Source organism: Elephas maximus, chromosome 25 (genome assembly GCF_024166365.1).
Source record: "Elephas maximus indicus isolate mEleMax1 chromosome 25, mEleMax1 primary haplotype, whole genome shotgun sequence".
NCBI lineage: Eukaryota > Metazoa > Chordata > Mammalia > Proboscidea > Elephantidae > Elephas > Elephas maximus.
Genome location: NC_064843.1, coordinates 34948477 through 34960913, shown reverse-complemented (window position 1 = coordinate 34960913; position 12437 = coordinate 34948477). Strand labels below are relative to the sequence as shown.

At 37.6% G+C, this 12437-nt stretch overlaps 1 protein-coding gene across 2 annotated transcripts in view; it reads left to right on the top strand.

Moving 5' to 3' along the window:
* The window catches only part of ITCH (itchy E3 ubiquitin protein ligase), a 115211-nt gene extending 104286 nt beyond the window's left edge, over window positions 1–10925 (top strand). For both annotated transcript variants that reach the window (XM_049868988.1, XM_049868989.1), the window contains 2 exons: window positions 995–1067; window positions 9420–10925. In XM_049868988.1, coding sequence (XP_049724945.1) covers window positions 995–1067; window positions 9420–9519 — 173 coding nt within the window. In that variant the 3' untranslated portion in view covers window positions 9520–10925. The remainder of the gene's footprint in view (window positions 1–994; window positions 1068–9419) is intronic.
* Window positions 10926–12437: the final 1512 nt, after the last annotated feature.

Sequence of the window (12437 nt, the reverse complement as noted above, 5' to 3'; positions counted from 1 at the left end):
TCTTATGTTACTGGACTTTTCACATAGCTACTTGTAAAAACAGTCCGATGTTATTTGATGCAAAAGTACTAACAAATATTTGTACTGGGTTTAGCTGGGTGAGGCATAAAGAAAGTGATTCATGCAAGACTGTTCACACGCTGCAGAGTATTTAGTGTCCCAGGCCCGTTCTGATTAAAAAGTCCAATAGCACTACCAATAAAGGCTTCCTGGGGTCTAAGGTCACCATTCACAGCTCTGTCCAGTAGAAAGTAGGTGAGAGGCAAAAATTGGGGGTCTGTGTGTGTGTTTGTGTGTGAATTGGAAAGGATATTCCCTACAGGACCTATAAGCACAGAATAAATACCAAAGCACAGTTAATACTGAATTCACTAGGATGTTTATGGAATCCCTGGGTGATACAAATGGTTAGTGGGCTCTGCTACTAATTGCTGCTAACTGAAAGATTGTAGGTTCAGATCCACCCAGAGGTACCGTAGAAGAAAGGCCTGGCAATCTATTTCTGAAAAATCAGCCACTGAAAACCATATGGAACACAGTTCTCTGACACACATGGGGTAGCCATTAGTCAGAGTTGACTCATTGGCAAATAGGATCTTTCTGTTTTATGAAGTTTTAACAGTTGCACATCTAAATGAAGCATTTTTGTATAAGACAGTGGATTTTAGTTTATTGTGTTTAAAACTACTGAGCTATTTTTTTTATTATTAATTAGTCATAATATTATGCAATTCTAGCTATGGAATGCTGAATAAAACTGCATGTTCTCCTCTTGGGCATACATTAACACAGTGGTTCTCAAACTGTAGCACTTATCAGAATCAACCTGGAAGTTTGCTAAAACACATACTGCTAAGCCCTACCCCCAGGGTTCCTAACTCAGTAGTTGGGGGTGGGATTTGGCATTCTAACAAGTTCCTTGGTGGTGCTGATGCTGCTGGACCGGGGACCACACTTTGATAGCCACTGTGTTGACAAACTATTTATATTATAGGGAGCAATGGACCACAGAAGTTTTGCATTGAAAAAGTTGGGAAAGAAAATTGGTTACCTAGAAGTCATACCTGGTAAGTAAAGTCAGAAAGTAAATAAATAGACTTTTTTTCAGTTATCGTATAGATATTAAAGCTTGTTAGGTATTAGAAATGAAATCTATTCTAACATATTAAATCACTTTTAACAGATCTGTTGAGGCATAATTTGTATACCATAATATTTACCCATTTTAAATGTATAATTCAATGATTTTTAGTAGATCTGGAAACCCTGGTGGCGTAGTGGTTAAGAGCTACGGCTGCTAACCAAAAGGTTATTAGTTCACATCCACCAGGTGCTCCTTGGAAACCCTATGGGGCAGTTCTACTCTGTCCTGTAGGGTCACTATGAGTCAGAATCAACTCGACGGCAATAAATTTTTTACGTTTTAGTGGTTCTGTGGAGTAGTGCAACAATCACTGCAATCCACTTTTAGAGCATTTTCATCACTCCAAAACAACCCCTTGTGCCCACTTGCTGTCATTCACTTTCCCACCCTGAATTTTCAAAAAATGTGGCAGTTAGAAAACATTTCACTCTTCTCTGAAGGCACGGAAAGAAATCAGAGTCTAAACAGTTATTAAAAGAGCTACTTTCTAATATAGTAATCAGAAGCCTTACTTTCCCATTATAAATATAATTTAACCACATTTCCAAAAATGTAGAAAATTAAAGCCAATCCTAATCTTAACCTCACATACAATAATATGTTGGGTTTCGGCCTGACATCAACAGTATTTGAACTTTCTTTTGTGAGACCAATTCCATTGGTCATATATGAACCTAGCTGGATATTCGTTTATTTTCACCATCTACACTTTTTACTAATTTTTGTCTGTTCTTTTATACTTTTATACATACAAATACATGTGGTACTTTTTAAATAAAACTTTGTTGAGACATAATTCACGTACTATAAAATTCACTCTTTTAAAGTACAATTCATTCTTTTAAAGAACAATTCAGTGGTGGTCACTATATTCACAAGGTTGTGCAACTATCACCACTATTTAGTTCCAGAACATTTTTTTCACCCCCAAAAGAAACCCCAAGCCCATTAGCAGTTCACTCCCCATTTCCCCCAGCTGCTTGCCGCCCCTGGTAACTGCTAATCTATTCTCTGTCTCTGTGGATTTGCCTCTTCTGGATATTTCATATAAATGGAATCATACAATATGTGACCTTTTGTGACCAGCTTCTTAAGTTACTGTTTCCCAGGTTCTTTGATGTTGTAGCATGTATCAGTACTTCATTTCTTTCTTTCTTTTTTTTTTTGACCAAATAATATTCCATTTTATGGGTACAACACATTTTGTTTATCCAGTCATCAGTCGATGGACATTTGTGTTGTTTCCACTTTCTAGTTATTATGAGTAATGCAGCTTTGAACATCCATGTATAAGTTTTTGAGTTAGATGTATGCTATTTCTCTTGGGTATATACCTAGGAGTGGAATTGCTAGGTCATAGGATAACTCTATGTCTTTAACCTTTTGAGGAACTACCAAACTGTTTTCCAAAGCAACTGTACCATTTTACATTCCCACCAGCAGTTTATCCATATTCTCACCAATGCCTGTCATTTTTATTACAGCCATCATGATGTGTTTTAAGTAGTATCTCATTGTGGTTTTGATTTGTATTTCCCTGATGACTATTGATGTTGAACATCTTCTCATGTGCTTATTGGCCATTTGTGTATTTTCTTTGGAGAATTGTTTATACTTTGCTCATTTTTTAATTGGGTTATTTGTCTTTTATTGTTGAGTTACAAGAGTTCTTTATTCTGGAACCAGTCTTTTCTCAGATACATAATTTGCAAATATTTTTTCCCATTGTGTTGGTTGTCCTGTTACTTTCTTTTTTTCAATTTTATTGTATTTTAGTACTATAAACTGAAAGTTTACAGTACAAATTAGTTTCTCATTCAAAAATTTATACACAAATTGTTTCGTGACATTGGTTGCAATCCCAGTAATGTATCAGCATTCTTCCCCTTTAGCTTTCTACCCTGGGTTCTCCATGTCCATTCATCCAGTTTTCCTGTCCCTCCCTGCCTTCTCATCTTTGCTTTTGGGTAGGTGTTGCCCATTTGGTCTCGTATACTTGATTGAACTAAGAAGCACATTCCCCACGTGTGTTATTGTTTGTTTTATAGGCCTGTCCAATCTTTGGCTGAAAGGTGGACTTAAGAGTGGCTTTAGTTCTGAGTTAGTCCAGTTACTTTCTTGATGATATCCTCTGAAGCATAAAATCTTAAATTTTGATGGAGTTCAGTTTATCTATATTTTCTTTGTTGCTTGTGTTTTGGGTGTCACAGCTAAGGAATCATTGTCTAACCCGAGGCCACAAAGGTTTACGTTTTTTCGTAAGAGTTTTAATAGCTTTAGCTCTTTTTTTTTTTGTATTTTACATGAAGGTTTACAGAGCAAATTAGTTTCTCATTAAACAATTATTATACATATTGTTTTGTGACATTGGTTGTCAACCCCATGACATGTCAACATTCTCCCCTCCTTGACTTTGGGTTCCACGTTACCAGCTTTCCTGTCCCCTCCTGCCTTCTCATCCTTGACCCTGGGTTGGCATGCCCTTTTAGTCTCATTTTGTTTTATGGGCCTACATAATCTTTTTCTGAAGGGTGAACCTCAGGAGTGACTTCAGTACTGAGTTAAAAAGGTATCCAGGGGCCATACTCTTAGAGTTTCTCCAGTCTCTTTCACACCAGTTAAGTCTTTTTTTGTGAGTTAGAATTTTGTCCTACATTTTTCTTCAGCTTATTCCGGGATGCTCTATTGTGATCCTTGTCAGAGCAGTTGGTGGTGGTAGGCGGCACCATCTAGTTGCACTGGACTCGGTCTGGTGGCAGCTGTGGTAGTTGTGGTTCATTAGTCCTTTAGACTGATCTTTCCCTTGTGTCTCTGGTTTTCTTCATTCTGTCTTGATCCAGACAAGGTGGGACCAGTGGAGTATCTTAAATGGCCATTCACAAGCTTTTAAGACCCCAGATGCTACTCACCAAAGTAGGATGTAGAACATTTTGTTTATAAACTATGTTATGTCAGTTGAGCTAGATGTCTCCTGAGACCATGGTCTCCAGTCCTCGGCCCAGCATTTGGGTCCCTCAGGGAGTTTGAATGTGTGTATGAAGCTTGCCTTGCTCAAGTTGTACTGACTTCCGCAGTATGTGTGCTACCTTACCCATCACCAGAGTTACCACTTACCTATTGTTGTTAGTGTTCCTCCCTTCCTACCTCTCTCCTCCCTCATGACCATCAAAGATTGTTTCTGTGTAAACCTTTTCATGAGTTTTTATAATAGTGATCTCATACAATATTTGTCCTGCTGTGATTGACTTACTTTATTCAGCATAATGCCCTTCAGATTCATCCATTTTGTGAGATGTTTCATAGACTCATCATTGTTCTTTATTGTTGGGTAGTATTCCATTGTGGGTACGTACCATAGTTTGTTTATGCATTCATCTGTTGATGGGCACTTAGGTTGTTTCCATCTTTTTGCTTTTGTGAACAGCGCTGCAGTGAACATTGGTGCACATATATCTAATGGTGTGACGGCTCTTTATTTCTCTGGGATATACTTCTAGGAGTGGGATTGCTGGACTGTATGGTATTTCTATTTCTAGCTTTTTAAGGAAGCACCATGTAGTTTTTCAAAATGGTTATACCATTTTATATTCCCACCAGCAGTGCATAAGAGTTCCATGCTCCCCACAGCCTCACCAACATTTGTTATTTTCTATTTTTTGGATTTGTGCCAATAATACTGTGGTGAGCTGGTATCTCATTGTAGTTTTGATTTGCATTTCTCTGATGGCTGATGATTTTAAGCGTTTCCTCATGTGCCGGTTAGCCGCCTGAATGTCTTCTTTGGTGAAGTGTCTGTTCATATCCTTTGTCCATTTTTAATTGGATTGTCTTTTTGTTGTAGAGGTGTTAGATTTTCCTATAGATTTTAGAGATTGACCTTTGTCAGATTTGTCATAGCCAAAAATTTTTTCCCAGTCTGTAGGTTCTCTTTTTACTCTCTTGATGAAGTCTTTTGATGAACATAAGTGTTTAATTTTTAGAAGATCCCAGTTATCTAGCTTATATCTTCCAGTGTATGTGTATCGTTAGTTATGGTTTGTATCCTGTTCATTGACTGTGTTTTTTCTTCTATGATCTTTATAGCTATTGGTTTTATATTTAGGTCTTGGATCCATTTTGAATTAGTTTTTGTGTGAGGTACAGGTCCTGTTTGATTTTTTCACAGATACACATCCAGTTTTGCCAGCACCATCTGTTAAAAAGACTGTCTTTTCTGAATTTAATGGACTTTGGGCCTTTGTCAGAGATCAGGTGACTATAGGTGGATGGATTTACATCTGGGTTCTCAATTCTGTTCCACTGGTCAATGTGTCTGTTGTTGTACCAGTAACCAGGCTGTTTTCACTATCCTGGGTGTATAGTAGGTTCTCAGGTAGGTAATGAGCTAGTCCTCCTACTTTATTCTTTTTCTTCAACAGTGCTTTACTTACCTCAGACCTCTTTCCTTTCCATATAAAGCCAGTGATAATTTTTTCCATCTTGTTAAAGAATGCTGTTGGTATTTGGTTCAGGATTTCATTGTATTTATAGATTGCTTTGGGTAGAACTGACATTTTCACAATGTTGAGTCTGCCTGTCCATGAGCAAGGTATGTTTTTCCATTTATTTAGGTCTAGTTTGGTGTCTTGCAGTAGCATTTTTTTGTTTTCTTTTTAATAGGTCTTTTATGTCCCTTGTTAGATTTATTCCTAAGCATTTTATTTTTTCAGGGGCTATTATAAATGGTATCGCTTTCTTGATTTCCTTTTTGTCATTCTCTTTATTGGTATATAGGAATCCAGCTGACTTGTGTGTGTTTATCTTGTATCCTACTACTCTGCTGAATCTTTCTATTAGTTCCAGTAGTTTTCTTGTGGAGTCCTTTGGGTTCTCTACGCATAGTATATCGTCCGCAAATTGGGATAGTTTTACTTCTTCCTTACCAATTTGGATGCCTTTGATTTCTTTTTCTTGCCTTATTGCTCTAACTAGAACCTCCAGCACAGTGTTAAATAGGAGTGATGATAAAGGGCATCCTTGTCTCGTTCCTGTTCTCAGGAAGAATGTTTTCAGCCTCTCTCCATTAAGAATGATGTTGGCTGTTGGTTTTGTATAGATGCCCTTTATTATGTTGAGGAAATTCTCTTCTGTACCTATTTTATTGAGAGTTATTATCAGGAATGGGTGTTGGACATTATCGAATGCCTTTTCTGCATCAATTGAGATGATCATGTGATTGTTTTGTTTTATTTATGTGGTGGATTACCTTGATTGATTTTCTAATGTTGAACCATCCATGCATACCTTGTATGAATCCCACTTGGGATATGATGCTGAATTCTATTGGCTAGAATTTTGTTGAGAATTTTCGCATCTGTATTCGTGAGAGATATTGGTGTGTAATTTTCTTTTTTTGTTGTGTCTTTGCCTCGTCTTGATGTCAGGGTTATGCTGTCTTCATAGAATAAATTCAGAAGTTTGAGTAGTACCAGTACAAGCTTGTCTCTTTATGTTTAGTAGAATTCTCCAGTGAAGCCATCTGGGCCAGGGCTTTTTTTTGTTGTTGTTGGGAGCTTTTTTTATTAGCTTTTCAGTCTCTTCCCTTGTTATGGGTCTGTTCAGATTTCTGACCTCAGTTTGGGGAGTATTGCCATCTTAACAATATTAAGTGTTCTGATCCAGGAACATGGGATGTCTTTCCTTTTTTTTTGTCTTTTTAAATTTCACTGGACAGTGTTTTTCTAAGTTTTTAGCATACAAGTCTTATACTTCTTTCGTTAAATTTATTCCTAAGTATTTTATTCTTTATGATGCTATTGTAAATGAAATTGTTTTCTTTATTTTCAGATTGTTCATTTCTAGTGTATAGAAATGCAATTGAACTTTTTTGTATGTTGATCTTACACATAAAAGTGTTTTGGTTTGACCTCTAGCCATTTGCCCTTTTCTCACTTGAAAGAGACTGTGCTATGCTTTAATTATACTGTTGTGAACAGCTTCTCTCAGTCGCACATAAAAACTAGTCTCATTACTTTGTCAAGTTCTGTGTTTTTTATTTGCAAGCGTGACAAAGAAATCATTGTAAGTTTATTTTCCCTTTGTGGATAACATTATTTCCCTGTCAACAGACATTTTCCTAGGTCTTATCCTAAAAATACAGCAGACGGCCAAAGCTTTAGGGTACATTTATCATCTGTTACCTTGTGATGTTGATGCTGATATGGCCTAAAATACCAAGATGCCTTTTAAAAGTTCGCAAACTAAGAATAGCACAGAAAGCCAATGGGAGCAGAATACTAGAACAGAAAATAATTTCTTAAAGTTGTTGTTGTTAGGTGATGTCGAGTTGGTTCTGACTCATAGCGGCCCTGTGTATAACAGAACAAAACACTGCCTGGTCCTGTGCCATCCTCACAGTCATTGTTATGCTTGAGCCCATTGTTGCAACCACTGTGTCAGTCCATCTCGTTGAAGGTCTTTCTCTTTTTCGCTGACCCTATACTTTACCAAGCATGATGCCCTTCTCCAAGACTTGTCCCTCCCAATAACATGTTCAAAGTATGTGAGACGAAGTGTTACCATTCTCATTTCTAAGGAGCATTCTGGTTGTACTTCTTCAAAGACAGATTTGTTCATTCTTTTGGCAGTCCATGGTACATTCAATATTCTTCGCCAACACCACAATTCAGAGATTTCAGTTCTTCCTTATTCATCGTCTAGTTTTTACATGCATATGAGGTGACTGAAAACACCATGGCTTGGGTCCGGCACACCTTAGTCTTCAGGGTGACATCTTTGGTTTTCAACACTTAAAAGAAGTCTTTTTACAGCACATTTGCCGAGTGCAGTGCATCTTTTGATTTATTGACTGCTGCTTCCATGGGTGTTGATTGTGGATCCAAGTAAAAGGAAATCCTTGACAACTTCAGTGTTTTCTCTGTTTATCATGATGTTGCTTATTGTTCCAGTTGTGATGATTTTTGTTTTATGTTGAGGTGTAATCCATACTGAAGACTGTGGTCTTTGATCATCATCAATAAGTGCTTCAAGTTCTCTTCCCTATTTCCATTCATCCAGTTTTCCAGTCCCTTTCTGCCTTCTGTTCTTTGCTTTGGTGCTGTTGTGCCCATCAGTCTCTTATGCATCAATTGAACTATGCAGCCTGTTCCTCACATGTGTTATTGTTGGCCCTATAGACCTGTCTAATCTTTGACTGAAGGGTGAACCTTGGGAGTGACCTAAGTACGGAGTTAAAAGGGTGTCCAGGGGCTATACTCGCAGGGTTTCTCCAATGTCCGTCAGACCAGCATGCTTGGTTTTTTTGTTTGTTTTGGTGAATTTTACTTTTGTTCTACGTTTTTCTCCTGCTCTGCCCAGGACCCTCTATTGTCATCCTTGCCAGAGCAGTTGGTAGTGGTATCTTGGCACCATCTAGTTCTTCTGGGGTTAGTCTGGTGGAGGTTATGGTAGTTTTAGCCCATTAGTCCTTTGGATTAACCTTTCCCGTATGTCTTTGCTCTTTCTCACTTTCCTTTGTTCCAGCTGGGATGGGACCACTAGATGTATCTTAGATGGCCACTAGCAGGTTTCTAAGACCCCAGATGCTACTCAGCACAGTTGGATGTAGAACAGTTTCTTTATAGACTGTGTTATGCCAGTTGAACTAGATGTCTCCCAAGACCATGGCCTCCAGCCCTCAGCCCAGTAGCTTGTTCTCTCAGGACATTTGGGATTGTCTATGAAGCTTCTATAACTTTGCCCTGGTCAAGTTGCGCTGACTTCCCCAGGATTGTGTACCATCTTACCCTTCACCAAAGTTACTGCTTATCCTTTGCCCATTTTTAATTGGATTGTCTTTTTATTGTAGAGGTCTTAAAATGTTTTGAAAAGAGACCTTATGGCATGCAAAGCCTAAAATAGCTGACCCTTTTACTGGCCCTTTCCGAGGTAGCGCCTTTACAGAAAAAGTTGGCTAATCTCTGATGAAGAATTGAGGTGGAGAGGTGAGCATGGGAAGGACTAACATTTTATTGAGTACTTACTGCACCAGGCAGTATGTCATGTGCTTGCTGCTGCTTCCCTCTACCCCGAGAGGTAGGGATTATTATTCCCATTTTACCAGAGACGAAACTGAAACTTGGAAAGGTTAAAGCACTTGTTCAAAGACCCAGTGACAGAGCTGGGATTTGAACCCAGTTTTGCCTGAGTTTAAAGCCAGTTTTGCTATGGTATAATGCCCGTATGATTCTTTGTATATTTCCTTTTCTCAATCATTACTAACAATTATTACTTTTAGTTTTAACCGCCTGGACCTGCCACCCTATAAGAGTTATGAGCAACTGAAGGAAAAGCTGCTGTTCGCCATTGAAGAAACAGAAGGATTTGGACAAGAATAGCTTCTGAGGATTTGCACCATCAGAGGACAAGAACACATTTATAATGTTTGTCCTTTTCTCTCTCTGCCTGTTGCACATCTTGTTGTAAATTGGACTGTGACTGTTTAGAGAGTTATCTTTGTGTAAGTAAATTAATGTTATCATTGAGATTTATCTCCCAGTGATTCTGGATAGAATTCTACTCAGCATTTCCAGAAATCAGATCTGCAAACGACTAGTCAAAACCTTACGTAACTTCAGATTTAACACAGCAATGAAATCTGCCTTGTTTTATTCCACTAGATTTTTTCCTTACCAACAATTTTATATATGTGTGTTAAGTCTCACTTTGGGAGTAGGTTTTTTAAAGATTCTGCAGGTATGTGGGCAAGTCCCTTGGTAACTGTAATATGCAAGATCTTCATATTAAGCCTCTTGGTAAGAGGCATTTGTTAAAAGTACAAGCTTAACCCAGCTCTTGGGGACCATGAGCAGACGTCTGGCTTTTGCTGTCCCTCTCACTTCAGCCTGGCCTGACTGTTGTTTTCCTTTCTGGAGCATGAATCCAGGCATCATTTTGATGTTATACTTGGAAGCGATGCAGGACTTTTACATCTGTCTACAAAATAGCTTTGTCAATCTGAATTCAGGGAGAAGTCCGTCTCAGCCTGCAATTGACTTCATACCTCTCTTCATTTGGAAAATTTGATTATTTAATTGCCTTGTGAATACTAAACTTTACAAACAATATTAACACTGTGGTTCCTTCACTGTTGTTTATAAAAGTTAACCTAGAATTGGAATTAATTTAGCTGAATTTGTCTAAAGCCATCAGTGAAGATTTTTGTATGGGAAGAGTTTGCATCTTTATAGTTTTATCATAATCCACCAACTTCAGTTATATTTAGTTATTACCAAGCAGCTAAAGGTGTAACCAGAGTGCTTTCTAGTCCAAATAGAAGTCAATGAAACATCCTCTGAAATTACGTTTTAATTTGGGAGAGCTGTGGTACTAACCAAAAAAGGAAGCATCACCATCTAGTAACCACAGAAATGTATTCTCTGTGGATTCAGTCTTCAGATTTATCATTTCTCTGACACATAGCTGAAGTAGTTATTTCCGTTCTTTACATTATCCTGAATTGGATTAACATCCCTCACCTGTGATATTCTTTTCACCCTTGAAAATTTAGGTTTTCCTTTTTTCCCCCATTAACTGTTTAGACTGCTCCTTTAGTAGTGAATTAATGCACTTTGAACTTTTCTGTACTTCATTTCTTTTAACTTGGCCTAACTTAGACTCTGTTGAGATGGCTGCTGTCACAGATTTTACTTTATGGACAGGGGGATGAAGCCTAAGCCACCTGAGTTTAGCTGTCATAGCTGAACTCTGGGGACAGCCTCATAACTCATGAAACAGGGACTTTGACAGGTTTTAGTAGCGTAGCACAAACAAGTAGCATTGAGTCAAGAGTAAGCATAGACTAACAAACCCCTATCCCATATGGAAAGTAATGTCTTTTTGTCCCCATTTAAATCTTGAAACAACAACGAAAACTTTTTTTTATCTTGTGTATCTGTACTCTAAGACACTGCCATCATAAAGCAGAGACTAAGGTGAGTAAAAGGGGGTTGCCTCATCCAGAGATTGTTAGTATAAAGGGGGAGATTAGGCTCAGCCCAACTCTTATTTTATTTTTTAGTCCATATACCCCTGGAAATGTAGTATGGTCTCCAGAAGCCCTAGTTGTTTTCAGAGTAGGGACTCTCTGCCTTTTTATTGGTTGGGAGAAAAAAAAAATGCTATTGCTTTGTCTTACAGAGCGAATGTCTGCCAACTACCCATTCATTATACAAGTCTAAACTTCGGCAATACATGGCTATGGAGATTAAGCCTTCTATAAAGACTTACTCTTGAAGTGAATTCTCATATTGAAATGTAGTTACCTACAATATTTACAAGAGATTTATGAGATTAAATTAAGAGATAATGTAAGAAAGTAGCTTTTTTTGTTGTTCTACATAATGCTTCATGATTCATTTAGAGACCTAGAAATATTGTGTGAAATGTATAAATACCACCTAAAAGGCTTTCTGCCCTATATTTTTAAAATACAGAGTAGTTATATTTGAAGTAGCCCTGGCCCTAGTTCTATAGGGCTTGGCTATTTAATATTTTTATGGAAGAAACATTTAGTTCTGGAAAAGGTAAATGCTTGTATATATTTTTGCAGCCTGGGATCTCCCTTACTCCATTTCTTCCTTTAATTTAAATGGCCACATGTATATGTCTTCCCTGCTGTGTTAGGAAAATGGGGGCTGGATATCCCAAGAATCAGAGGTTATAGAAAAATATTGCAGTTAGTCAGCAGACATAAATATCTACCAAATGCTATCTTAAATTTTGATCCAAACTGAACAGTTGGAAATAGATTTATTGTAAGTGTTAAATTAGAGCAATTTCTTAAATCTAAACTAAATTGCTTTTTAGAGTCCTTTTTTCTTGTAAGCATTGTAAATGCTAATAAACCCTTGTTAATTTTTTTCTCTTTTTTTTACTGCATGTTACATTGAAATAAAAACAAAGTAAAGTGACAGTTGCCTTATTCTTCTATTTGGGGGGTTGGAAAAGGCAGCATTCCATAGCCTGGATCAGGTGGAAAGGACCTTCACTTGTTTTCATCAAACGGAGTTGGTAAAACTGATCCAGCCACCCATAGTAATGATTTCCTGCTGCAGAAGAATCCCATTTCATAAGACTTACAATAACTCTATTTAAAATTCAGATACTAATTTTTCATTAAGAGGTTGATATACCAATGGCAGTTCATCAGAAATTTTAGTGGAACATAACTCAAATACCCACAAAGGTCTCATCCTAAACAAACTATGTCAGTCAAGCCCACTTTGCGGCTTTTTCTTATCTGGTTAATAACTTG